Source organism: Indicator indicator, chromosome 3 (assembly GCF_027791375.1).
Source record: "Indicator indicator isolate 239-I01 chromosome 3, UM_Iind_1.1, whole genome shotgun sequence".
Taxonomy (NCBI): Eukaryota; Metazoa; Chordata; class Aves; order Piciformes; family Indicatoridae; genus Indicator; species Indicator indicator.
In genome coordinates this window covers 14430462-14457812 of record NC_072012.1, presented here as the reverse complement: position 1 = coordinate 14457812, position 27351 = coordinate 14430462, and the positions used below count along the sequence as shown (strand labels likewise).

General features: G+C 43.6%; 1 protein-coding gene across 1 annotated transcript in view; it reads left to right on the top strand.

Annotated features, from left to right (window-relative positions):
* Positions 1–236: 236 nt before the first annotated feature.
* The window catches only part of SFMBT2 (Scm like with four mbt domains 2), a 109371-nt gene continuing 82256 nt past the window's right edge, over positions 237–27351 (top strand). Inside the window, exons 1-3 of the mRNA XM_054399632.1 lie at positions 237–342; positions 8789–8883; positions 11100–11340. Coding sequence (XP_054255607.1) covers positions 237–342; positions 8789–8883; positions 11100–11340 — 442 coding nt within the window. The remainder of the gene's footprint in view (positions 343–8788; positions 8884–11099; positions 11341–27351) is intronic.

The window sequence follows — 27351 nt, the reverse complement described above, 5'->3', positions numbered from 1 at the left end:
CTGCCCTTTGTTATTGTTCATCATCCAAATTTAGCTTCAGATTGAAGGGGGGAGCAGGACTGAAGGGTTACAGTCATCATGGGATAACTCAAACTGTTAGGAAAGGCTGCAGGACTGGGTTTGTGTAGGTAGAACAAATCACTGATTGTTTATTTGTTTGTTTTTCCTTTTAGCTTGGCTCCAGACGTTTTCTGTTGGAGGATGAATTAGGAAGGCAAGGCCTCTTCCTCTGAACAATGGAGACAAGGGCGTCTTTCATTACCACCATGCAGGAGACCCAGCATCTCTCCCCAGAGAAGGGTCAAAGCCCAGCTAATGGCAACATGGAGCAATTTGATTCAGGTGAGCTCTCCTTCACTCCTGTGGATTGTCTTCACTGGTACAACCCTCCAGCTGATCACTGGTAGAGGTGAGGACAGCCATGTTCCAGCTTCAAGGTCTTTTCTGACCTGGACTGGGTTGCATGGTTGTTCATGCCTTTCTTCTTGTGGACCTCACATACAGTATGTAGCAGCTATTTAAAATGTAAACAGAAAGCAGCAAAAAGCCTTTCCCAGGACATCATGTTGTATTCTGCCAGTTTCCCTATACTTTTTATTTTGTTGAAGCTTTGCTGTTTCATTAAATCCTCTTTCATTTCAGCCTGTGGATCTTTCCTCATTTTTCTGATCCCCTTTCTTTGCTTCTTCAGTGAGACCTGGGAAAAATCTGGTTCTAGAGTCACAGGTTTTGGGTCTTTTCTCCCTTTTTTTTTTTTTTTTTTTTTTCCCTGGTAGCCAAGCATCCTGGGAGGCTGTTAACAGCTGAAACAGTTGCATTTTTATAGTGTCAACGCACGAGCACTTTAAAGCCATTGAGAGGCTCACAGATAATGACTTGTTGATTTTATTTGCCATGCTGGGCTTGTTTATACATCCTCTTACTGTAGGCTAGCCAGCCTTGACTCTCTCATCAAGAAAGAGCACTGGGCCTAAGTACCAGTAATTGGAAAGGGAGCTGATATGTAAAACAGCCCTAATGCCAAATGCATCATCTCAGAGGGTGCTTTGTGAAATGTTGGCACCTGGGGCTTTGTAGCTTTCCATCCTAGCCAGGGCTTTGTTCTTGGAGTGTGTGACTTGAGGAGCAATAAATAGATCAGCATTGTGATAACTGCTTCTGAAGTGGCCACAATCTTTGTTGCCATATATTAAGAGACTTTGTTTTAAATCTGTCTGCCTTTTAATTGTGGGATCTCCAGGCAATTGAGAAAGGTTGGGAAGAGGTCCTCTCTTCCTCAGCAGTAGGGCTTTTCTGACAGATGAGGAAATTTGTGCTCAGTCTTGTTATGCGTGTGGATGGGACTGGATGGTTTCATCCCTGGGCCATGTCATCTCTGCTCTGGCTGTCCCTTTGCCAGGCTTCTAGAAAGGATCAGAGTCCATTAAAGACACTAAAAACTTGTCGGGAACTTACAGCCCATTCAGACTCCTTGAGATAAAATGGAGCAAAATAAAACACTGATGCTGTGATAAATGAATACTCTCACATTATTTTTACAGACCTTGTAAAAGCAATTTCCTGATGAAGTCTGCAGATAAAATACTGTAGAGGAGTCAGACTTGTGGTGTGTCCAAGAGAAATGAACTGATAGGGAGGGAAGGCTGCAGTTCTCATGCTACCTCCTCCCAGGGTCCTGAAAACTCTCTTGTTGGGTTTAGAAAGGAGAGATCTCTGTTTTATAAGTATAATAACATATAATTACTTTTTTCCCCCTATATTTATATATAATTTTATATTTACATATATAATTTACATGTGCTTTTGTGGAATGCATGTGAATTAACCTGACAGTGAGGCTGTGGAAACAGTGGGGTTAATCAGCCTGTCTGCTTTGTCTTGTGGTAGAGTAGATCATAGGTAATAAGATTATGACATACAGGAGGACTTGTTGCAACCATCGCTGAAATCAGTACTGTTAACATATTGTGCTGTTACCAAATTCTGGAGAATTTTTCCACTCTGAAGACATTGCTCAGTGCAAGGGATGAAGGTTTTATACTTACTTGCCTAAAAATCTCTGCTTCCACTGCTTTGTGGAATTATTGTTTCCTGTAAGAGTACTGATGAAGGATGGAGAAAAGGAGGTACTTGCCTTGGCTCACCTAACAGGTTAGAGCAAAAAGAAGAAATAAAACCAGAATATACAGAGAGCCTCATGGGCTGAGGGAAGTGCCTCATGCCCTGAAACGGAACTGTCTGAACAGAAAAGAGCCCAGGACTGACCTGGAAATCTGCTGTTCATGTCAGATGTCCTGAGGTGAAGATGTCCTTTAGGTTGTTGAGCAGCCAATCCCAACTCTGTAAACACAGATGGATCCAGAAGCAGGGAGCACCCAGGCAGAGGTGATGCACTGTTAGATTTTCCTGTCAGATGCTTTTGACTTTTAATGGGACAAGGGGTTAGTTGTGCTCAGGGTCACCAGCCATTTTGGCTGGTGAGCTAGGCTTCTTGCCTGCTTGCACGTCAGCCAGGTCAGCTGACAGGATACAGGGGAAAAAAAACCAACCAACCAAAAAACCAATCTCTCAATAAAATCTCCGATCTCAAGATCTCTTGCCAGCAGGTACCTACCATGGTAACAACTCGGACAAAGGGTGTTAAACATGCAGTACGTTCCCAGACTGAGTCTCTCTACAAGCATGCTGGTGTTCAGGCTTCTAGCTGCAGTGAGTGTTTGAGCCTGGCACTTGGTGTGGAGGGTGAAGGAGACACCTGTGTCAGGTGTGACCAGGTGAATTGTCTTTTAAATCTGGTAGCTGAGCTGAAGGATGAAGTGGCTGAGCTGAAAGCGGAGGTAGCAAGGCTCAGGACCATACGAGAATGTGAAAGGGAGTTGGATATGTGGGAACAGGCTTTGAAACCCCCTCCAGTTGAGGGGAGCAGTGGAGGATGGATACAGGTCCCTGTCAGGGGAAGCAAAGGGAATGCGCCCCGACCCTCCTCCCCTCCCCCGCTGCCCTTGAGCAATAACTATGGGACTCTGCAGTCTGAGGGCAATGTGGATGAGAGTATTGTAGAGGAACCAATCAAGGAGATGCCAAAGACGAAGCAGCCCCCCCAAACCTTAAGGACCAGTGCTACAAAGAAAAAGAGAAAGGCTATAGTTATTGGAGACTCTCTCTTGAGGGGAACAGAGGGACCCGTATGTCGTCCCGACCCATCCCATAGGGAGGTGTGCTGCCTACCTGGGGCCCGGGTGAGGGACATCACCCAAAGGTTACCTAAACTAATCCAGCCCTCTGACTATTACCCATTGCTGGTAATCCAGGCTGGAAGTGAAGAAATTGAAAAGAGCAGCACCAGGAAGATTAAAAAGGAATTTAAGGCCCTTGGGAAATCGATTGATGGGGCAGGAGCTCAAGTGGTGTTCTGCTCAGTTCCCTCAGCAGCTGTGGTGTACACTGAGAGGAACAGGAAAACCCACACCATCAACAGTTGGCTTAGGAGATGGTGCCAGCAGCGGAATTTTGGCTTCTTTGATCACGGGGCAACTCTTACTGCACCCGACCTGCTGGACCAAGTTGGGTTGAATTTATCTAGAAAGGGTAAGAGGGTGCTGGCACTGGGGTTGGCAGGACTCATTGGGAGGGCTTTAAACTAGGTCTGAAGGGGGTGGGTGTGGAAACCAGTCTCCCTGGAGAGGAGGGAGGACCACATAAACTGGTGAAATCAGCAGCCCAGCTGAAGTGCATGTACACCAATGCACGCAGTATGGGCAACAAACAAGAGGAACTGGAGCTCTTGGTTCACCAGGAAGACTATGATGTAGTTGCCATCACAGAAATGTGGTGGGACGATTCTCACAATTGGAGTACTGCACTGGGGGGTTATAAGCTCTTTAGGAGAGACAGGCAAGGGAGAAGAGGAGGAGGGGTGGCCCTGTATATTAGGGAATCCTTTGATGCCTCAGAACTTGAGGTTGCAGAAGAAAGGGTTGAATGCTTGTGGGTTAAAATCAGAGGGAGGCCGCACAAAACTGACATCCTGGTTGGAGTCTGTTATAGACCACCCAACCAGGACGAGGAGGCCGATGAGATATTCTATAAGCAGCTGGAAGCTGTCTCAAGATCATCAGACCTTGTCCTTGTGGGGGACTTTAACCTACCAGACATCTGCTGGGAACTTAATTCAGCAGAGAGGAGACAGTCCAGAAGGTTCCTAGAGTGCATGGATGACAACTTCCTGATGCAGCTCTTAGGTGAACCTACCAGAGGTAAGGCTCTGCTTGATCTGCTGTTCTCAAATAGAGAAGGGCTGGTGGGAGATGTGATGGTTGGAGGCTGTCTAGGGTGCAGCGACCATGAGATAGTGGAGTTTTCAATATGCAGGGAGATAGGGAGGAGCAGTAACAGAACCCTCACTTTGGACTTTCGGAGGGCAAACTTCAGGTTGTTCAGGCAACTTATTCAGAAAGTTCCCTGGGTAACAGCCCTTAAGAAGAAAGGGATCCAGGATGGTTGGACCTACTTCAAACAGGAGCTCCTAAAGGCACAGGAACTGGCAGTTCCCACATGCCGTAAGACGAGCCGGCGGGGAAGACGACCGGCCTGGATGAGCAAGGAGCTCCTGAAGGATTTAAGGGAAAAAAAGAGGGTTTATCGCCTTTGGAAAGGGGGGGAGGCAACTAGTGATATGTTTAAGGATGTTGTTAGATCATGTAGAAGAAAAATTAGAGAGGCAAAAGCACAGTTAGAAATTAAACTGGCCGCTTCTGTGAAGGACAACAAAAAGCATTTTTATAAATATATTAATGCTAAAAAGAGGGGCAAGAGGAGCCTCCACTCTTTATTGGACGTGGAGGGTAACATTGTAACTAAGGATGAGGAGAAGGCTGAGATTCTAAATACCTTCTTTGCCTCCATTTTCAACAGTAAGGCAGGAGGACTTCAGGATAACTGGCCTCCTGAGCTGGTTGATGGGGTCAAGGAGCAGTGTTGTACTCCTGAAATCCATGTGGAATTAGTTCGAGACTTGTTGAGTCACTTGGGTATTCACAAGTCCATGGGACCTGATTGGATTCATCCTAGGGTGCTGAAAGAGCTGGCAGATGAGCTGGCCAAGCCTCTCTCCATCATTTTCCACCAGTCCTGGCTCACTGGAGAGGTCCCAGAAGACTGGAAACTGGCCAATGTGACGCCCATCCACAAGAAGGGGTGCACAGAAGAACCTGAGAACTACAGGCCTGTCAGCCTGACCTCAGTGCCAGGGAAAATCATGGAGCAGATTGTCTTGGGGGCAATCGCTGCGCACTTGAAGGATAGCCAAGGAATCAGGCCCAGCCAACATGGATTTAGGAAGGGCAGGTCCTGCCTCACCAACCTGATCTCCTTCTATGATCAGGTGACCAGCCTGGTGGACGTAGGAAAGGCTGTGGATGTAGTCTACCTGGTCTTCAGCAAGGCCTTTGACACTGTCCCCCACAGCAAACTCCTGGCCAAGCTGTCAGCCTGTGGCTTGGACAGCAGCACTCTGCGCTGGGTTAGGAACTGGCTGGAGGGCCGAGCCCAGAGAGTGGTGGTGAACGGTGCCACATCCAGCTGGCAGCCTGTCACTAGTGGTGTCCCCCAGGGATAAGTGCTGGGCCTCATCCTGTTCAATATCTTTATTGATGAGCTGGATGAGGGGATTGAGTCCATCATCAGTAAATTTGCAGATGACACCAAGCTGGGAGCAGGTGTTGATCTGTTAGAAGGTAGAAGGGCTCTGCAGAGGGACCTTGACAGGCTGGACAGATGGGCAGAGTCCAACATGATGGCATTCAACAAGTCCAAGTGCCGGGTGCTGCACTTTGGCCACAACAACCCCATGCAGAGCTACAGGCTGGGGTCAGAGTGGCTGGAGAGCAGCCAGGTGGAAAGGGACCTGGGGGTACTGGTTGACAGCCGCCTGAACATGAGCCAGCAGTGTGCCCAGGTGGCCAAGAGAGCCAATGGCATCCTGGCCTGCATCAGGAATAGTGTGGCCAGCAGGAGCAGGGAGGTCATTGTACCCCTGTACACAGCACTGGTTAGGCCACACCTTGAGTCCTGTGTCCAGTTCTGGGCCCCTCAGTTTAGGAAAGATGTTGAATTGCTGGAGCATGTCCAGAGAAGGGCAACGAGGCTGGGGAGAGGCCTTGAGCACAAGCCCTATGAGGAGAGGCTGAGGGAGCTGGGACTGTTTAGCATGGAGAAGAGGAGGCTCAGGGGTGACCTCATTGCTGTCTACAACTACCTGAAGGGAGGTTGTAGCCAGGAGGGGGTTGGTCTCTTCTGCCAGGCAACCAGCACCAGAACAAGAGGACACAGTCTCAAGCTGCACCAGGGGAGGTTTAGGCTGGAGGTGAGGAGAAAGTTCTTCACAGAGAGAGTGGTTGGCCATTGGAATGGGCTGCCCAGGGAGGTGGTGGAGTCACCATCCCTGGAGGTGTTCAAGAGGGGATTGGACGTGGCACTTGGTGCCATGGTTTAGATAGGCATGAGGTGTAGGGTGACAGGTTGGACTCGATGATCTTTGAGGTCTCTTCCAGCCTTCTTGATTCTATGATTCTATGAAAAGTTTCTTAAATATGGGAGTAATTTTAAGCCTGAGATGGATAACTGGGTCCACCCACCTACTCATGGACTAACATATTTTATTGTAGAGTCTCAGCCTTTGAATTTTTATTTTAGAAGCGTAGCCTTTGAAATATCTGGACCTGGCTCTTCTTTAAAACATTAATTCCAAAGGGTTGCAGACATTAAAACTGAAAAATTTCTCTGATCATCTAACTGCTTTTCTGCATTATATAGATGAGGGAAACTCTTAGCAATTGCTGTACCAAGCTCCTATCTTCTGGGTACGCTGTGGCTTATCTCACAGTTAAGAATGAACAAATTCCTCATTTTGGGTCACATATCTCAGGTAGAGGCAGCTTCTCTGTCTGGAGGGTTTCTTTCAGTAATTACAAGAAATGAAACAAAAACCCCATCCCTTACTCGGTGTGGAATTTGTCTGTTTTGAGGTTGTAATCATAAGGTTGGGTTATTTCTTGCTGAGTTGAAAAGTCATCTGGTATCATGGGAGTAAATGTCAATTTACATCTTCATATTCAAACAGTTTGGGTATAGGGCAAGGAATTAGACCTTAGACTTGAATCAGCAATGTGCAGAGTGTTTAACAGTATTGACATCTCAGTGCTTCGCTTTGAGTTCCTAGACAAATCTTTATCCTCTACTAGCTCTGTCTCAAAAACCCTCTTCTGCTCCACTTTTTCCCCTTACCTGGGTAAGTCTGGCTCCATAGGCAGCAAATAAATTCTCTATCTTCCTCTTTTAATAATGAGAGATTCCCATTGCACAACATAATTTTCTGGTCCTGAAAACTGGAGACCTGTAGCAATAATTGCAATAAATTAACCCTGCGGTTTTCTTCATAAAACTGTCTGGGGAGGTTGCTTAATTCAGTTTGTCATGAGTCACTTTAATTACATCATGACCATGCTGATGAATGTTTGGGCAGGTAAAGGTCTTGCAGAGTTTGTCTGAGAGATGCTTATTGCAAGGAGCTTATTGCTAGACTGTAAATATTTTTGCTCTGGGGATGAAACTGGGTTTGCAAGATTGCTTGGGAACAAAATGAAAACAATCAGATTTGGCTGATCTTTCTGTAAGTGAAAGAAGATTTATTTTTAATTATTGCTCTGTGTGTTTCAGTGATGGTTTGAGGCCTTGGCTCTGCTCTGCTCATTGGGGTTATAAAAGAAAATAAAGAGTAGTAATGTCAAGTCCTTCACCGTAGGGAATGATTTTCTAGGGCAATGGTGTGATTGGTGTGATGCAGAGCCCCAAATCTGTGAAAGGCTGAGAGAGTTGGGCTTGTTCAGCCTGGAAAAGGGAGTGTTCCAAGAGACCTTCTTGTGACCTTTCAGTGCTTAAGAGACCTATAAGAAAGATAAGGCCAGTGTTTTTATCAGGGCCTTAAAACCATCTCAAGGGGTGATGGTTTGAAACTAAAAGTTGGGAGATTCAGAGCAGATCCAAGGAAGAAATTTTTTCCACTGAGGGTGGTACAGTTTGCCCAGAGAGGTGATAGAAACCCCATCCCTGGAAACATTCCAGGTCAGGTTGGATGGTGCTCTGAGCAACCTGATCTAGTTCCTGCTCACTGTAGGGGGGTTAGACTAGATGACCTTTACAAGTCCTTTCCACCCCAATGTTCTGAGGTTCTGTGAAATCTGAAATGGGGTAAAGACAGAAGTAGGGTGTAAGATGTTAGTGATGTTCTGGTGAGGGATGCTGGGGGATTTAGGGGAAAGCTGTTATAATTTCTGGGGAAGAGGGAGGATTTGGCTGAGATTCTGGGTGGAGGGAATGCTGATGAAGGAGAGAAAGGGTGGCAGAACTGGAAAAGGGACTCCCCAAGGGACTTCTAGTGTTGCCTCTTGGACACTGCTCTAACAGCTCTGGGTGACCTGCTTTTGGGGCATGAGCAAGGCCACTGCACCCTTGTGGTAGCAGATAGGTAGCCACCCCCTTAACAGCAAGAGAATCATCAAATACAAAATAAAAGAGCATAAGTGCCAGTTGCAATGTGGTGTCTTATTCCCCCACTGCCACAAAGACAGAGTAACTTCTGATCTCAAAGTGTTGGTTTCCCTTGTGTTGATGTTTATACTGGTTGCTTTTCTCACCCTAAACTCTTTGACACAACTTTTGCTTTTTTTTTGGCTGTGTTTTAGGCTGCTTTTCTTGTTTCTTTTTTAAATTTTGTTTTCCCTTTGAACAGATGAGGGCTCCAGTATTGAGAACACAGACTTCAACTGGGATGAGTTCCTGGAGGAAACAGGAGCGAGTGCTGCCCCGCACACCTCCTTCAAACATGTATGTCCTTCATCTGAGCCTTGAGAGCATTTCATGTGTTCTTCCTTCTGTGGTTTTTCTTTTTTTTTTTTTCTGGGGGGGGGGTGGGGAGGGGGATGTCCCTGGAGAACTGAAGTGGGGTCTGACCATTCTGGAGAGAAGTTGTCCCTCTCTGCATGCAGCAACCTATCTAGGAATGGCCTCCCATCTGGTGTTAGGTGAACCTGGGTGTGTTTGCATTATCTGCAGCCACAGCTCAGAGCACTGTCTATGCCACTGCCATGTCCTCTGCATTGGGCTCAAGTTTCCTATTTTTGAGGACTTTAATTTTCTCCTTTTGCTTACAGTGCGCTCTGTTTTTCTTTTCTTTTTTTCCTCCATCTTTTTTCTTTTTCCCTCTCTTCTTTGCTGTCCATCCCAACCTGTAGAATTTCATCTCACAAGCGTACCTTATTTCTCCCAAGTTGTCTTCTTAATGCATAATTTACTGACTAGCAGGGACACTCAGCAGTAGAGCCAAACATGAAACCACTTCTCAACCTTCTGCATGGAGATATTGTCTCAGGAGCATGAGAATGAAGTACTTGGGTAGGTAATACTCTTCCTAGGTGAATGTGGCTCTTATAGACAGCCATAGTTGTGACAAGATGGTCTGTGGCTGTGGTTCTTTAAGTGCAAGTAGCATTTAAAATACCTGAAACATTGACTGATGAAGATCTGAGCATATTTTGAAGAAGGGACAATATCCAAACAAAGCCCATCACAATCATGGATATTGTTGTTTGGGACCAGCTTCTCCATCTACCGTCAGCTGCTTAACCTCTTCTATTCAACTCCATGTATTTGATGTCACATGAAGACATGGGATAGCAATGAAGCTGGTGTATGAGTTCTTCATCATAGACAACAGCATGCATGTGTGGCCACATGGGTGGATTTTTCCAGGACATATTTTGTCTTTCAGCCACAAGACTGCTGTCAGATGCTGGGGTTTAGTGGGACAGTGTTGTGATGCCTTCATCTATGTCAAGCCACAACAAGTCATAGTGGTTCTCTGTCCTCAGCTACATGCCCCATGAGGACAGTGCTGCTTATGCTCCTACCTGACCCATCAGATGTAGGTGGCAGCTTGTTCTGTTACAGCTGCTCATCTGTTGTGTTGGCTCTTCTCCCAGCTTCACTTGGATAGTCTACGTGCTTTGGAGGATGTGGATATCTTTAGCAGAAGCAAAGTGTGTTGGCTGTGATGCTCTGGGTTGTCTTTCACTGAGTTTGTTTACTGGTAGAGATGCCCTTTGGGAACAGTGTAGTTGTGCTGCAGTGAGAAATCTTCCTGAAGAACCTCTTGCTACTGTAATAGAAGACTTTGTTTGGATCACTGCTGTCATGGCATTAAACCACCTTTGTTACCAGGTGATTTCTTGGCTTATTTTGGAGGAGAAAGGTGCTGCAGTGATGAAAAAACCTCTTTTCCATCTACATCTGAAAAAAAAAATTAAAAATGCAATCCTTCCTGCCCTGTTTTGTTTCCATGTTAACAGCAGTGAGGTGTTGCAGGGTTAAGGACTATAAATCTCTACACTGGTGAATTGAAGGACAGTGTTTATTATCAAGTTTTTTTGGAGAGAGCATCTTGCTGCAGGTTTCTGATTCAGACCAGCTCCAAGTGAACTGGTGCTGAGAGAGTGAATTGGTTGAAGCATGAGCTGCTGTCTGTAGATTTAGGAGAAATGTTCTCCTTGGTCAGCCTGGTGCAGCATTCAGCCTTTGATGCTTGTCAAGCCTCAAGAGGTGCTGCACTGTTGTATGACTTATTGTTGTAAATGGATTTAACATCTAGAAGTCCTTAGAACCTGCTTTTCTACCTTTCACGTGTCCTGTGATTTGCCTGATGCAACTCTGCAGTGGGAAATTCAACTTCACTTGAGCTGTGCTACCTTTTCCCAGGCATTAGTGAGATTTGTAATGCTAAGATGGATACCAGTTGTCTCTTAGAAATGGTGCAGCTAATGTTGCTGCTGCTGGAGGGCCTCTAGAGCATTCAGGACCTTGTGTAATGGGGTATATGCCAGTGAAGCCCAGGCAGCTTGTGAAGAAGGTGATTTGATTAAGGAGCCCACTCAGCTCATGTCCCAACCCACAGCTGCTTCTTAAGGGCAGCATCATCCTGCTTATCTGGGAAGGGGGGTCTCCTACAAAGAAGAAATGGTAACAGTGTGCTTTTCTGATTCTGTAAGGTTGAAATCAGCCTTCAAAGCAGCTTCCAGCCAGGGATGAAATTAGAAGTGGCCAACAAGAACAATCCAGACACATACTGGGTGGCTACGATCATTACAACGTGTGGACAGCTCTTACTGCTCCGTTACTGTGGCTATGGAGATGACCGCAGGGCAGATTTCTGGTGTGATGTGATGACAGCAGATCTTCACCCAGTTGGCTGGTGTACACAGAATAACAAGGTCCTCATGCCTCCAGATGGTGAGTTCTGTGTGTTTTGTTAGGGTCATGCTCTACCATTGGGCTGGTGGTTAAACTCCAGACTTGCACTCAATCTGGAATGTGTACTCCAGATTCTCAACTGGTGTTGGCTTATGCAGTCAAGGTCAGGTACTCATGGGTCAATGGGTGATTCAGTTTGCCAGTCAGCCTCTAGCCAAGACCTTTTTGCTCTAAATGGTAACAGCAGGAAGGTCTCTTAACAAGGAAACTTACTGCTAAATTGTAAAGCTGTGATTTTCAGTTAGAGGAGAAAATTGTCCCATTCTTGTAGGAGGGAAAGATGAAAATCAGAGCAAGAATGAACTGAAATAATCAATTTCAGTTTGGATGTAACCAAAATCAGAATCTGGCTGTGCACTGAAGTGTTTTGCTCTGAAAGTTTAAAGCCTTCTAATGCTTTTCACTTCTGAATTCCAGTAGTGGAGACACATGATCGAAGATAGCAAAATTGGATCATCATTGGGTAGGGCATGTCCTGATTAACAGCTCTTAGGTGCATAAAAGCTGAAGGCAAGCGCTGTGAGTTACTGTGTGGAACAGTTCATTAAAATCACAATTTGATCTTCAGGATGTAAGAAAAGTAGGATTTTTTTGGCTGTGTACATGAAGACAACAGCTGTGTATCCTTACCACTATGTAGCTCCAAGCAGAGATGTACTTGTCACTCTTACTCACATATATTCCTGCCATTATCCCATTTATTCTGGATGAAGAGAAGAAGGGATGAATGTTTAGACTCCATCTTTTTCACTTATTTAAGGAAAGTCTTATTTAAGTTTCCTGCTGCCCAAATTATTCTTTTACTTTGTTACATGTGGCTATTGAAAACAAGAATATGTGCCAGCTGTGTCATGTGTGACTTTCTCTTGTGGTAGGTGATACCTGATTCCTGACTGAAGTGATCTGTAGATGTGGTCTTTGAATCAGAGCTGACATCTTTGCCTTCTGGATGCCAAACTCTAAGAAACTTATCTTTTTGTTCTGGTTTGTGTATTTTGAATTAAGAGGATTGATTGCTTGGGAAAAAAAAAACAAACAAACAAGATTTGAAGACAAATGTGTGAGGAATTTGTACGCTTAGCTCTGCTAAATCAAGCTGATGTGAGAGGGGTTAAATATTTCATTTTTTTGATCCCTTAAACTACCTTTTATTACGTGGATTATAATCAGTGTTACCAGAATGGTGCACAGTGCTGTAAACTAAATCTCAATATGCGAGGGTCAAGGGGTAAGAGGTCTTGTCAGCCACTGTAACAGAAAATAATGATTGTCTGGTAACCAGAGGCAAATGCCTTTCATGGAAATGTTGGAATCTGCTCTTTGGGTTGTGGATACTTGGTGGGAACTGTCTTGCTTGAGTGACTGCAGTGTGCAGTGTGTCATGCCTCCTTTCTTTTCTGGCTGGATGACATAACTATAGAGCAGGGCGTTAAATCTGGGCAGCTGCCCTGTGTTTTTGTTTTGTTTTCCCACTTTGATTCTCAGCAGATAAGCTCTATTTAATAGGTCTTAGTATAGTTTTCAGAAAAAATAAATTTAATTTCAGAGGTTACAATTTCAAAAGAGATTTAAACATTTAAAAGCTTGAGTTGTATTTTGGAATGAGACATCTAAAATGCCCAGGAGGATTTGATTCTTCAGGACTTCTCTCACTTGGAGAAGAGAGAAGTCCTAAGTATGCTCATAAATCAGAGGTCCTCTGGTTGTTTGTCCTTGGGGTTCAGCTGGGTGTTAAACCTGGGTTTTCAAAAGACTGTAGCTCCCATTGGGACACCGCAGGGTAGAAGGTGAGTTTTCAGGAGTGCCCATTGTCTTCCATAGGGAGAATTGAGCTCTGAACAGGTTGCCCAGAGAAGTTGTGTTCAAGACCATGGCAGGATATTTGATCAACTTGATCTAGTGGAAGGTATTCCTGCCCATGGACAGTAAAGCTGGAACTTGGTGATCTTTAAAGTCCCTTCCAACTCAAACCATTCTATGACCAGCTTTCAAAAACAGCTCGAGTACTAAACTTAATATATGCAGATGTCTGGAGTTTGCCCTATGATTAATTGCTGATCAGTGAATATATCTTAATAAGCCAAACTTCGTTGCATTGCAGAGTTTTAGCTGGTAGAACCTGCAGGATCAGACTTTACCTTGGTATTAGAGAAAGTTGTGGTTGTTCAGCCTGGAGAAGAGAAGGCTCCATGGAGACCTTACAGTGATGTTTCTGTGCTTAAAGAGGGCCTGTAAGAAAGATGGGCACAATTAATCTTGGGTGGTTTTTCGTTTTTTTTTTTTTTTTTTTTTTTAGAAGGGCCTGGTATGACAGGACAAGGGGGTGATGGGTTTAAACTAAAAGAGGGCAGATTCAGACTAGATCTGGAGAAGAGATCTTTCACACTGAGGGTGGTGAAACACTGGCCCAGGTTGCCCAGACATGTGCCCATCCTGTGAAACATTTCAGGTCAGGTTGGATGAGGCTCTGAGCAACCTAATCTAGTTGGAGATTTTCCTGCTCAGTGTCTGTGGGGAGCTGAACTGGATGACCTTTAAAGGTTTCTTCCAACCCCAAGCATTCTATGATTCTGAAGGGATGCTCTCTGTGAGCTCTGTGGAGATTTTTTTTTTTTTTTTTTACCACCCTCTTATTGCCAAACCTTTGGAAGAAATGAAAGCCAGCTTCAAATTGCATGTATCTGACACTGCCCGTTTTGTTTATAATGAGGGTATCTGTTGGCAAGACCATGCAAACAGCAGGGCCAAGGCCAGTTACCTGTCATTACTGTTTGATCTTAATTAGCAGCTGAAGACTTAAGTTAAAAAGCAGATCAGCTAAGAAGGACTTGTTTAATGGGCAAAGCACCAGCACTGGGGCAATGCTCTGCTTCCGTTATGAATCAGATCAAACTGATCAGGACACATCTTATAAATGTGATGCCAGAGAAGAATGGTACAAAGTGATAGGATGAAGAACTTCATTAGGAATGAGATGTGAGAAAAATGGCCCAGTTCAGTTTAGCAAATCAATAGAGCTTGATTTAATGCTCCGCACACACAGAGCCTTTAAGGGGCAGCTGCCAAATAATTGTTGTTTATGATCGCAACAGCAGGAAGCCATTTAATTTACAGCCTATGACATGATGATTTATTGGGTGACGTTAGTATTGCATCATCGTGCCTGTGAGTATAATGTCATACTATGTTCTCTCACGACATTGTGGTGCAGTGCACTGGAATGGGACAGCTCAAGCCAAATACGTGAGTTTCAATGAACTGTACTGGCTTATGAAAGGATAGTGTGAGTGTGTGTGCCTCTGAGCTTCACCCTCTGCTCCCTCCTTCCCTGCACGAGATCAAAGGAGTAAAATTGTAGTTACTTCAAGCTTTGCCATTAATTATATTTTTCTCATTACAAATCGGTGTGTAATTTGAATTGCAAACTCAACTATCCTGGCAGAATAGATCTGTTTACCATTCAAAGCAAAATGAAAATTATTTAAATTAGTTAATATAGAACTCATTTGAATGAATTGGATGTTTATTCATGAACTAGCTGAGGCAAGTGTGAAGCTGTCCTTATGGTCTGTAGCTTTGGCACTGATCAGCTCTAAAGTCACGTCCTGGGACAAAGATTCTTGTTTTATTGCTTATTAACTGTGGTGTAGGTAGATGCTGCCTGATGTAGCTGAGTGTGAAATTTTCATCCCTTCTGACAAGGCCCCTTAGCAATTGTAATGCATATGAGGAAGGCCATGACTGCGGAATGCTGTGGTGGTGTAGCAGGATTTGGTTTTTGCATTATGATGGTGAGGTGTAATATTGACAATCAGTTAATTAAATTTCCCACTCTTTTGGCCTTCATGGAAACAGGAACGGCCTTTATCATAGAATCATAAATGGCTTGAATTGGCAGGAACCTTAACAATCATTTAGTTCCATGCCCCCTGCCGTGAGCAGGAATGTCATCTTCTAGACCAGGGTGCTCACCTGGTCTTAAACACTTTGAGGGATGAGGCATCCATGACTTCTCTGGGGAACCTGTTCCAGTGTTTCACCGCCCTCACCTTAATGTCCGATCTAAATCTATCCTGCTCTAGTTGAAAACCATTTCCCTTTGTCCTGTCACCACATGCCCTTATAAAAAGTGATCCTATGTCTTAGCCCCTTATGCCCTTTATTCCCTCCTATGAGGGCGATGTTGACCTACTCATCACAGAGCTAATGTGGTTGTTCTCAACATCCTCCATCCCTTGGGATGTTTTACCCACTGAGCATTAAAAACTGAAGTCTAACTAAACTTTCCATTACTACCAATTCCTTTTAAGTGTGAAAGGAAAAAAGGCCTTTTGCCTCCTTTAGCCTGTTATTTCCATGTGCTGTTTTCCTTTGTTGATGACAGTTGGGTTCATGAACACATTTACTATCGAGTGGAAGAGCAGCATGGAGAACCTGACAAGCGTAGTAGCTAAATTATGCATTGTGAACCACGCAGAGAGCAGGAGCGTCTTTTGATTGACACTTGGGTGTTTTTGTACAGATTGCAAATTTACAGCTGAGCCAACAGAGCTGAATCTCTCCTGGCACTATCTTAATGCATCCTGGGATGCGCTAAAGACACTGGAGGACAAGATTATTGTGTACACTTGTAATTGCCACGGTGGTTCTGCTTTAATGTTATTGACAGATGGAAATTCAAATAGGACATTATTTTGTGCAGAGCCATGCAGTCAGTTTGAGTTGTGCTTGCTGTGTAAACCAGGAGATGGAGGAGACTGGAGGTGTAAAAAAAATACAGTGGGGAGAAAACCAGGTCTATATTCTGGCTTTACAATGAACTGGTACAGATGGGAAAAACCTCTCAGCACCATCTTTTGGTCAAGAGTTGGAACAGGCTGCCCAGGGAAGTAATAGAGTCATTTTCCCTGGAGATGTTCAAAAAGACGTGGCACTTTGGGGCATGGTTTAGTGAGCGTGATCACAGAACGCCAGGTTGGAAGGGACCCAGAGGATCTTCTGGTCCAACCTTTCTGGGCAATAGTATAGTTTAAATGAGATGGCCCAGCACCCTGTCTAGCTGAAACTTAAAACTGTCCAGTGTAGGGGAATCTACCACTTCTTTTGGGAGATAATTCCAGTGTCTAACTGTTCTCATGGTGAAAAATTGTCTTTTGGATATTGTTGGGTTGATGACTGGACCTGATGATCATAGAGGGGTTTTCAAACCTCAAACATTTTGTGATTCTTTGCCTGGGTTTGGTAATCAAGATGATTAGTGGTACTGTATGTAGGAAAGCAGCTTTTGCTTCTTTATTACACCAATATAAGGGGTTCTAAAGATGAAAAGCCTGATCCTGGGGTGAGGTGCGTTCCTCTTGAATATTTCTGAGCTTCTTCATGTGAAATATGCTATTAAGAGTGGGGGACATAAAGCATTTTGCCTGCCCAGGAGTTCTGCGAAGATGGACATCATCATTGGGTCACTATTTGAAGCAGGTTTTTGTTTCAGGTCAGATTAACTTTTATCCTACATCCAGGCCAAAAGAAGGACATTTCACTCAAATTCCAAGTGCTGGGTCTGATTCTGGGCAGGGATGAAACAGGATATAGTTTGTGACACACAAATTGGGTTAATGTCAAGTAACAACTGATTTTCTGTGTTTGGTTGTTTTTTTTTTTCAACTACTGTCTGAACCTATTCAGATCACTGATGTAAGGGAGGAGAGAAGTGGGTTTGATTGGTTATGTCAAAACTTACGGCATAAGGTCTCATCAGCTTCTTTGTAGTCAATAGTCTTGACTGTGTTGCACAGCTGATTTGTGTGCATGATGTCAGATACATGAAGAAATATAATTGAGAAGTTACTTTTGAGCTCTTTTTTTCCCATTTTGCTAGTGCTCAGGTGAAATCAGTGCTGGATGTATTGGTTAGAACAGATGCTATGGTTGTACTACAGCAAAAGTTGTGGATTGAGAACAATGGGGTGCATGGGTGGAAATGGGCCCAGTAAAGGGAGAAGGAGACCAAAGAGATGAGCAAAATTTGAGAAGTCGCTTTCTGCTTGTGGTGTGGATTTGGTGTCGTTCAAGACTTTCTAGGTGTGCCAGAGGCTTTTTTGAGGGTCACAGCTGCAGGTACTATGGTGATGTGACTCATACAGTTGCCTTTCAGCATCATTCTTGGAGGTCATTTGTGTCTGTGAAACTTGTGCAAAGGTTCTTCAGAGAAAATGTTTCTGAAAATAGAAAGGACCTCCAGAGCTGCTTTCTCAGAAAACGAGATCATGAAGGTTTTTTAACTGAAACCAAATTTCCCCTAGTAATCTCATCCCAGAGGAAATAAAACTTAAGCTATGCCTGCAGGTCAGTGATTACAGTGCAGGTAGAAGGATCAGATGGGCAGAATGGACTTCTCCTTTCATCATTGTGGGGAGTTGGCTTACCTCCACCAACTTATCTGAGGTGAGTTTGCTTTTCTGCTGGTATAATTCAGAGCACATCTGGCTGTGGTTTAGCTCTTTCATTGAAGGCACACCTGAAATATTACTTCCTAACAGCTTGAGGCTGGAGAAAATCAGTAGACATTCAGTGAGCTTATGCTATTTTACATCAGCTAAGAACTGGGCCCTTGAGCCAAGTAAAATGAAAGTCGAAAATCTTCTTTGGCAGGTTGTACTGTTGAAGTCTGTGGCTATTCCTAAAGTACTATATAGTTGTTTTTCATTTTTCCTTCTTTACCCAACCCTTATTCTCCTATGCCATCAACCCCAAATTTAGTCTAACTTAATGTAAATAGATTGCAGGATTTCTTTATTTTAAGTACTGCAATTGACTCCTAGTGCAGTATTTCATGTGTGCTTTTCAAGTCAACTTTAGCAGGGTATTAATTATGCAGGGGTGACGTTAGCATAAATAACTAGTCAGTAAATAAATGTCAATTGACTGTTCTGTTAACATAGTAATCAGCTTTATGCATTGACATAGAGCATTTAGCAGATTATACTTAACGAGCACACAAAAATAGCCAGTTTTCTCTTTGCTTTCCTAATGATGGCAGAGAGGAGGTAAAAAGAAGGTCAGCTTATGCTGTAGAGCCCATGGTGTTTGAGCTGAGATTTGTCCCTAGTAGAAGGCATATCAGTTGACTCTGTCTCTTGGTAGCTTGCAGCAGCTGGAAATCACTCAGGCATACCATGGTTTGGCATCAGCCTGCCAGCCCCATGCAGACTTGCTCCTAAGAAGAACATATTTTCATTGCAGCACTCACAGGTTTTTTTCCTTTCCTTCCTTGGCATGACTTGGATCACTCAGTCTGGGTTGTGAAAATTCAAGAGTTAGCCCATTGCTTGTGTGGCATCTGGATAATGTTGTATTGATAGGGAAAATGGTCTTTTCATTATTGTGTGAAACTGCAAATCTTTTGCATGTGGTGCTGGCTTTAGTTACTTTCAAAAAACTTAATATTGCCAAGCGAGGCCCTTTTGGGGTAAACTGAGTGTAACAGGCTTCCACGTGTCTTTTGGGAATGTAAGTAGTTGTTGAGCTACTGTGCAAATACGGCAAAGCTTGGCCAATGGGACAGGATTTGCAAAAGGTTTGAGTTGTAGACTTTATTAGATGCAGAGGGTTTTGAGCATCTCCGGGTCTGCCGGGCTTGAGGTCAGCTTTTCTGTTTTGATTTTCCTCTTAATGTAATTTTTCAGGTCTAGAGGCACAGTTGCAGAGAAGCTGGCAGGTTCATAAGGTGGATTTAGGAGTAAATGATTTATCCTGGGGTTTCTGTTGTGAAGCTTGGACAAAGAGATGCTATGTGAGTGGGCACTGCCAAGTGTGCACTACTCTGGCTTTAGCTGGGACCTCCATGAGTGATGGAAGATATTGAGGGGGAAATCAATGCTTTGGTAAGCATTAAGTCTTTTGTTATTTTTCTGGAGTTGCAGTGGTGGTCTTTAGGGATTATACCCACCGTGAGGCTCTCAGTTTTGGCTCTGCAACGACTCAATGGTTTAGATAAGTGGTTACACAGTACCAAGATTTCCCTTGGAATGAAGTCTTATCAGCTGGGGTTAATCATTGCTTCCCTATTGAAATTTTGGTGGAACTGTCTTAAAAAGGTGGTGTTTTCCTTCATAAAAGCTATAAATGCAAGGCCTCTGCTTTGTTCTTGTTAATGTTTTCCTTTATTGCTCCCCTGAAATGTCAGAAAAGTTGTTCCTGGGATTAAGTGCCCCAAAATGTTGTCTTGAGTTGCAGCAGTGTCTTAGGAGTTTCATATGTGGGTGCTGGTCCCTCCTTACGCTTTTACCTGGCTTAGACTTTATCTCATGAGGGGGTGGTCTCTCCTTGGGCATCATCCTGAGATGTCATCTGCTCCATACCCCTGAGTTACTGTAGTGCCTGTGGAACCCCCAGGCCTTCCTGAGGACCAGGCATTTGAAAAACCCAAGCCGTACAAGATGGTTTAGATTCTCATTTGAAAACAAAAATGAAAAAGAAAAAAGAAAAGCCCAAAGCTTGCACAAGAAATAAGCTCTGTTTACTCAAAGCAAGAAAAGAACACACTTTAATCAAACCCCAATTTTCCAGTTTGAAGCCCTTTCATCAGAAACATACCCAGCAAACCTAGTTTCCAGGAACAATGACATCTGCTTAAGCTGTGTTTATATTCATTTATTCTCACAAAAAAAACGGAGCAAGGGAAACAAGAAGAGAGCTGACCAGACAGCTTGTGGCCCAGGGTAGCAGAGATGAACATAGGATTATGGCCACCAAAACTGCAATGGGACCCTGTAGTGCACCTAAAGTGCCTGCTGAGCATCCTTTTTGATGTGCCTTTTTTTCCCTGCTGTTTCATTTTTTTGTTTGTTTTTGTTTTCTTGGTTTTGTATTGTTGTGGTTTTAACTGTTCAGGGTTATTTAAGGAAATTTTGGCTTATACCCAGATTAGGTATGAGTGCAACTTCTTAGAGGTGATAATTTCACTAATTAAATTTGCCCCATTACAGTTCCTAATATAAATAATGGATTTTTGCACACTTAAAGGTGGAAAGTACTTTAAGTATAACTTACTCTCATTCCTGGACTAGACTGAGCTGTGTAGTGAAACAGTATTACATAGTTTTACAGCTAACACTGGGGATAATACAGCACTGTTTATGCTAGTGTGTAACTAACCCACCTTGCAGCATGGGCTTAATCTGTAGGCTGGCTGACAGCCAAAGAAGAGTTCAAGAAGGGTTTTCAGCAGTGGAGTGAGGCTTGACAACAAATAATTCAGGCATACCAATACTGAAATGAATGCGCTTCCTGACTGTTTTTACCTTGCTTGAGGAGGACTCTCTGTCCTGACTTTTGTTTCCATTTAGTTCTAGCGGTGCATGGTGCCTTCCTCCGTAAATGAATGATGTTGCCATTTCCATAGCAGGAACACTGTAAGCAGTCATATGGTTTGCAAAAAACATATGTAAAAAGTCCATTTTGAGTGGTACGGAGAAAGCTGAACAATTTCAACTAGGTCTAGTTTTGGGCTGCCCAGTTGAAGGGAGACAAGGAACTACTGCAGAGAGTCCAGTGGAGGTTACAAAGATGCTAAGGGGACTGGAGTGTCTCTTTGAGGAGGAAGGGCTGGGATACCTGGGGTTGTTGAGTGTGGAGAAGAACAGACTGAAAGGGGATCTTACCAAGGGTGGGTGTCAAGAAGATGGGGCTAGACTTTTTTTCAGTGGTGCCAAGTGACAGGACAAGGGTCAACAGACACAAGCTGGAACACATGAAACTTCACAGAAACTTGAATAGAAACTTCTTTTCTTTCTGGTGCCACAGCAGTAGACCAGGCTGCCCAGACAGGCTGTGGAGTCTCCTTCTCTGGAGATCTTCAGAACCTTCTTGGAAGTGATCCCATCCAATCTGCTCTGGGTGACCCTGCTATATAGCAGAGTGGTTGGACTAGATGGTCCCTTCCAACCCCTACCATTCTGTGATTCTGTAATTACAACTATTGTGGTGTGATTAGAGAAGCAGTACCTTGTGTACAAGCAACAGTGGAGCTGAGGATCAGACTTAGTGCAATGAAAACTGAAAGCCTAATCCCTTTATAAACAGTCTGGAGGGGGATGGAGGTGGGGGAAAGAAAAGCAGTGATTTTTGTGGACTTTGACAAGTTATAAATATATCCTGAGTGAAACCAATAGTGTGGGAGCTTTATGAAAGATTTAATGAATAAATATTTCATGCCCACATGGTGCTTATTCAGTATTGCGTGTGTTGGTTAAAAGCAATAAACAAAGAACCTCCTTCAGGGTTTGTTTGGGCTTTTAAATTAAACTAATTTAATCAACTTTTTCAGTCAAGCTTGATATTAGTTCATTTTTGTATACAGCACTGTAGTCAGATCTGTTTGTTTTTTCTCTTGATACCTGCTCTCCTCTTTGGAAGAGGCTTGAATATCAAAACCCAATTTGTTTCATCCTGCCTGTATGACGTGCATCTGGGATTTCACATCAGGGAGCACAGCCTGACTTTCTCCTTATCCTACAGCTTGAACAATCAGCCATTCTCTACCATCAACAGCTGTAGGTGTGATGAGTCCCCAGCACAGGTTTTCATTACCCATCAGGGAGATCATTTGAACACGTTGGTCGTTACTGAGTATAAGCAAGGAGGCAGCTTTTGGGCTTTGGAAGCCTTCAACATCCACTTTTCTACTGCTTGAAGGATCAGAACTAGCCAGAAGTTCTCTGGAGTCTGGTCCCGTGTTAGGCAGTGAGGCTTGCAGAGATTTATGCAGAGAGATTGAAATGCTCCTCAAGCTCAGCCTATTGGCAGAGTTTAAGCTTGAGTGTGCTAGTGCCATTGCTTTATGGTGCACTGTCACAAAAGGGATATATTTTAGCTCTGTGCTCCATGTTTTTGCAATACTTTGAAAAGAATCCTCTGAGACTTGGGAACAGCAGGACTGTTGCCAATTGATTCTTTCACAGCTGGACCATGCAAGAGAAGAGCACAGTAGGGAGGCAAAAGCAAGGGTGATTGATCAGAGGGGTAGAACTAAATTTGAGAAGGTATCTATGGGCAGGGCTGCTCAAGGAGCTGAGGATCTGCTTAAACTTGGACAGATGTACCTTTGAATAGGTGGAGTTGGACAAAGGTGCATGGTTTAGGGCAATTCTCATCTTCTTTTGCCATGAAAAAGAGTAAAAGTGCTTTCTTCTTCCTCTCCTTTTTCCCTTCTATTTCTCCTCAACCACCATCCTGGAACCATTTCTTTCTGTAGTGGGCAGCTTCAGCAATGAAACTGTATCCCTCTCTGCTGGATGCAGCATGTCCCCATGAGGCTTGTGCCACACCAATGGCATTGACCAAAAAAAAGGGGTTGTATTAGAAACTGAGGAATTCTTGTCCAAACCCAAGTAGAGAGAGAGAGAGAGAGAGATATTCCCCCCACCTTGTGGTGTTATTGGGCAGTGTGTGAGCTCTTGTCTGTATAGAACAAAGCCCAAGCCCTTGGCACAGCAAAGACATCCAACTTTGGTAAAGACTGATGGAGCAAGAATTTTGCAGTACTGCTGAGCTGCAATACTTGACTGATCCAGCCCAAAGTCTTGGCAGAACCATTTTCTGCTGTGGCTTTAGACCATCTGAAAGGCAATCACGTTTCAGTGGGACTCAAGGTCTGTTTAGGGTGCTCAGAAGACTTAAGATGAGCATTGGAGACCTGCTGCTGCTCACAATTCTGGTCACAGTCATCAGGATGAAACTGCGGCTGCTGCTGTGACTAAACCATTGGTTTTGGACTTGACATTTAGTACAAGTTATGGTAGAGGAACAAAGATAGGGAAGAAAAAGAGTAATTGCAATGAGGCTGAGACACTGAAACTGTATTTCCAAGGAAATAATTCAGGAAAAGGCTGCAGACATCAGGCTATTCTGAGGAGGGTTTTCCCTGAGATTTCTTTAGCAGCAGGTGAAATGGGGTGGGTTTTTGAAAGGGACCTTTGAAATAATTTAATATAAAATCTCTCTTTGATTGTTGCAAAACCCCCCCCACCCACTTCCGTCCATTGCATAAACCAAAATCCACCTTCCAAGATACTAAAGTGGTAAAGGGTGGATGTAAATTAATTTACAATTCACATCTCAATGAGACATAATAAATGTGGTTGAGGAGGCAGTAGAAGTGCTGGCCCTCGTGCTCTGCTTAGCCACCATTTGACATCATCCAACTAGTTGATGCAAACCATGTGAATACAGAACAAAATGCATAACAGCTTGGAATGTTTGCTGTTGAGCAGAAGACTTGCAGCCCTATTTGTACGCTTGGAGAGCTGTCATCAACAAGACTGCAATGTCATTTTTTAAGCAAGTACCCCTGAAGCGTGCAATTAATTCACTGATGTCTCTGGAGAGCTCCACACCCTGAATAACCAGCAGTAAAAATCAGAGTTTTTACACACTCATACCACCTTCTGGGACATGTGCTCTGAAACTACAGAGATATAAAGCCCAGACACCATAGAAAAAAGGAAGGATTGACCCTGAAAGCATAGCAGTAGGTGCGGACTACTCCTTTTTGACATGGTTAACTTAACTAATGGCCAGCTGAGTGACTTAAAAAAAATAAATTGTTCTTTAAGAATTATTTAGAGAGATTTGAAGTAGCCATTCCTGATAATTGCATGTAATTTTTCTTCCCCAGTCTTCTGTAACTTCCCTCAGAGGAGTTTTGGACCGGAAATGCCATCTCAAGTGTAAGACTAGGTCTAGGTAGTTGATGTGGTGATACAGTATGTAAAATACCAACATTGGAGGCATCTGTGGAGACTTTAAACCCTACTGTTCACCTTCAAAGTCAGGCACAGTTTTGTGTTTTTATATAAGAAGGTGACTTCGTGTGCGTTCCTGTAGGGGCTGGAAAGGATAAACAGCACAAGGGACTTGATCCAGAGTATGCCAAAGCTGTTGTGCACTTTTTTGAGTGAATCTTTTTTGATCAAGTGGAAGGTTAAAATGTGTTTATTAGAGCTGAGCAGATATGAGAGGACTTTTTGTGTATGTTCTTCAGCAGAACATACCTTCAGATGCACCTAGGGGCACCTCAGATTTTACTTGTGAGGAGCATACAAATAGCAAACCTGGGAAGCTGCTAGTGGCAGATGCAAGTGCCAGCATGATCCCAAGCCAGCTGTGACTTGCATTTGATTTTTCCCTCATTATGCGTGATAATGTGGGTTCCCAGTCACCATGGAAGGGGTGTGCTTTTTGAAGTGGACCATATGCTCCCAGAGCCTGTGGAGGTAGCTCTGATAGAGTGTGGAGATTGAAGTGATGATCCTATAAAGCATTTTCCTGATGACAAGTGAAGTCACTTGCTCTAACCCAGATTCCAAATTCTGGGTCAGCTCTAGCCCTTTTGCATGACACTGGAAAGCTTTTGCTTCAAATTCCCAAATGGTTTGTTTCTATGTGTGTGTGCTCTCATTGATTTTTTGATCACAAAAGAAGAAAAGATTGTCAATAGGCAAATAAGCTTGAGAGCATGATGAAACTCTTCCTGAATAATGGTTCATTTTGTGTGTTGAGGCAGGGCATGGATAAAGAAATAAAGGGAAAGTGTCAGCATTTAGATCATGGTGCAAAAGTGTGGCTCCTTCCTAAGGTGTTGGAGTTAATCCAGAAGGTGTACCCAGGGAAAACTTTGTCAAACTCGGGAAACCATCCTGCTTTGTATTGTACAGGTTTTACTGAAGAGGCCCTAGAATGAGGAGTATATAGAGCACAAAGAGGGGGAAATTTTGGTATTCTCTCATGCTAAGCAGCCTAGTGCTATATGAGGCATCTATACCTTGAGCTTTTGACTACTCAAGCTACTTTTTCCACTGAGTCTTGCTTTGCTTGGAGCCATTCTGCTGTTGTCCTTAAACTCATTGGCCTGCACATCAGCAGGTGGCTCCATTTCTAGAATATCTACAAACTTTAGTTAGAAACAAAGAAGCCAGAAATGTTTAGGGGAAGTATTATGTGATGAAGATGAGATTGAGAGCTCAGCAACTGGCTGAATGAACCATGGCTCTTCACTAAGATTTATGAACCTTCAGTTGGGACAAGGGGCAGTGGACATAAACTGGAATATGGAAAGTTCTACATAGACATAAAAAAAGCAGTTCTTCATTTTGAGGGTGCACAACATGGCAACAGGTTGCCCAGAGAAGTTGTGGAGTCTCTGTGGCATTCAGAACCCACCAGGATGTGTTCCTGGGTTATTTGCCCTAGGTGATAGTACTCAAGGAGGGGGGTTGGACTAGGTGATCTTCAAAGGTCCCTTTCAACCCCAACCATTTTGTGATTTAGCAGCGAAGGCGTTTGGATTCATAACAGTATCATCATCTCCAGCACATCCAAGAGTGATAGAGAAACTACATTTTAGAATTCAAAGGAGGTTTGGAGCACTGTGAAAAAGCTGCTGGTATTTCAAGACCTGTAACATGTTATTCTCTCTTCAGCTGATACCTTGTATAACGTTCTGCGTTGATCTCCAATTCAGATTTAAACTCTTCAAAGTTTAGAGGATGTTTTTGATCCTGGGATTTATAGTTCAAGCCCTTTTCTAGTTACAAGTGAAGGAAATACATGTTTAGCAAGTGCAAAATGAGCCTTGATGAAGTATTTCTTTGATGGTGTTGTGATGATGATTATGAATTTACATCTTGTGCATAGGATGTTAAGCACCTCATGGGGCCTGGCTGTGCTTAGACTGTACCATTAATTTCAGGAAGGATGCATGATGAATGTTCATGAGGCCCTCTAGGTTCTGATTTGTGGTGCTTACATCACACAGCCAAGAGGCTCCAAAGGGATTAAACGGGATTTGATCATTAGAAGCTGGCGATAGAATTCTGATTAATTACAGAACACACTGCAAAGAGCAAAATGAGTGTGTTTGTTTCTTTTATTTAACATATGTTTCTGCTTTGTGTCAGAAGGTGAATTCATAGTGAATGAGGCAGGTAGTCTATTTTCATAACGTGGGGGTGTATTGGCTGACTGTTTGTGTCATGGGGATGGTTGGTTTTCCATTATTGTCCCATGCTCTGGCGAGAACCACAGGCAAATCCTTAAATCTGACCTCCTGCATCCTGCTTTGCTGCTTGTGCATTGGAGCACCGTTCTTCACCAACTTGAACACCATGGTGCCAGCCTCCCCTCTGAGCCCTGCCAGGGTTTTCTTATAAGTTATCCCTCTGCATCTCATCTTTAAGATGCATTTTTGCCTTTGTGTTTGGGATCCAGGCTGAAACTAATAATGGCTTGTTTTTCATTTCAAATCACTGCTTGTGTCTTCAAAAGAGGGCACAGTTTGAGCGTGCCTATCTGTGGCCCTATAGCCAGGGACAGGTTTCACCTCTCTATAACCATGAGACCTGATAATCTCAGGTGATGTAAGACTAGATGCTTACATTTTAAATAGATTGGGTAGGATGAGGTGAATGTAGACTTGTAGTGTCTGTCTTAAGGCAGAAAACCTAAAATATGTGCTTTTGGTTATTCTCTGCGTCTCATGTATGGCTGGTGAATTTGGTAATAGGGGGAAAAACATTAAGCAGTAACCATAACTTCTTTAAACTTTTACTTGGTGTTTCCCACCAGAGCTAGGAAAGAGTCATCTTATTCTTCTGTAGTGTATTAAACACTATGATGGACATGATAAACTCCAAGCATCATCCCCATTAACTCTCATCTTTCTGTACAAGATGGAAAATGAAAGAAACCAACAATTTCAGAATGGTTTTCTTGGCCAAGAGGTCCCTTTATATGTCCTGTGTGTTTTGGTTCTTTTGTTCATAGTGGATATTTGCTGTAGACTGTTGGCATTGTCAGGGAAAAAAAGGTAATTGTGCAGTGAACTCGTTTATGCTTTCTGTAAGAACATTGTGCTGCTGCACATTTGCTGCATTTTACAGAGCTGTCTCCAAAGACTAGCCTTCAGAAAGTGACTGCAGGATTTAGAAGTGA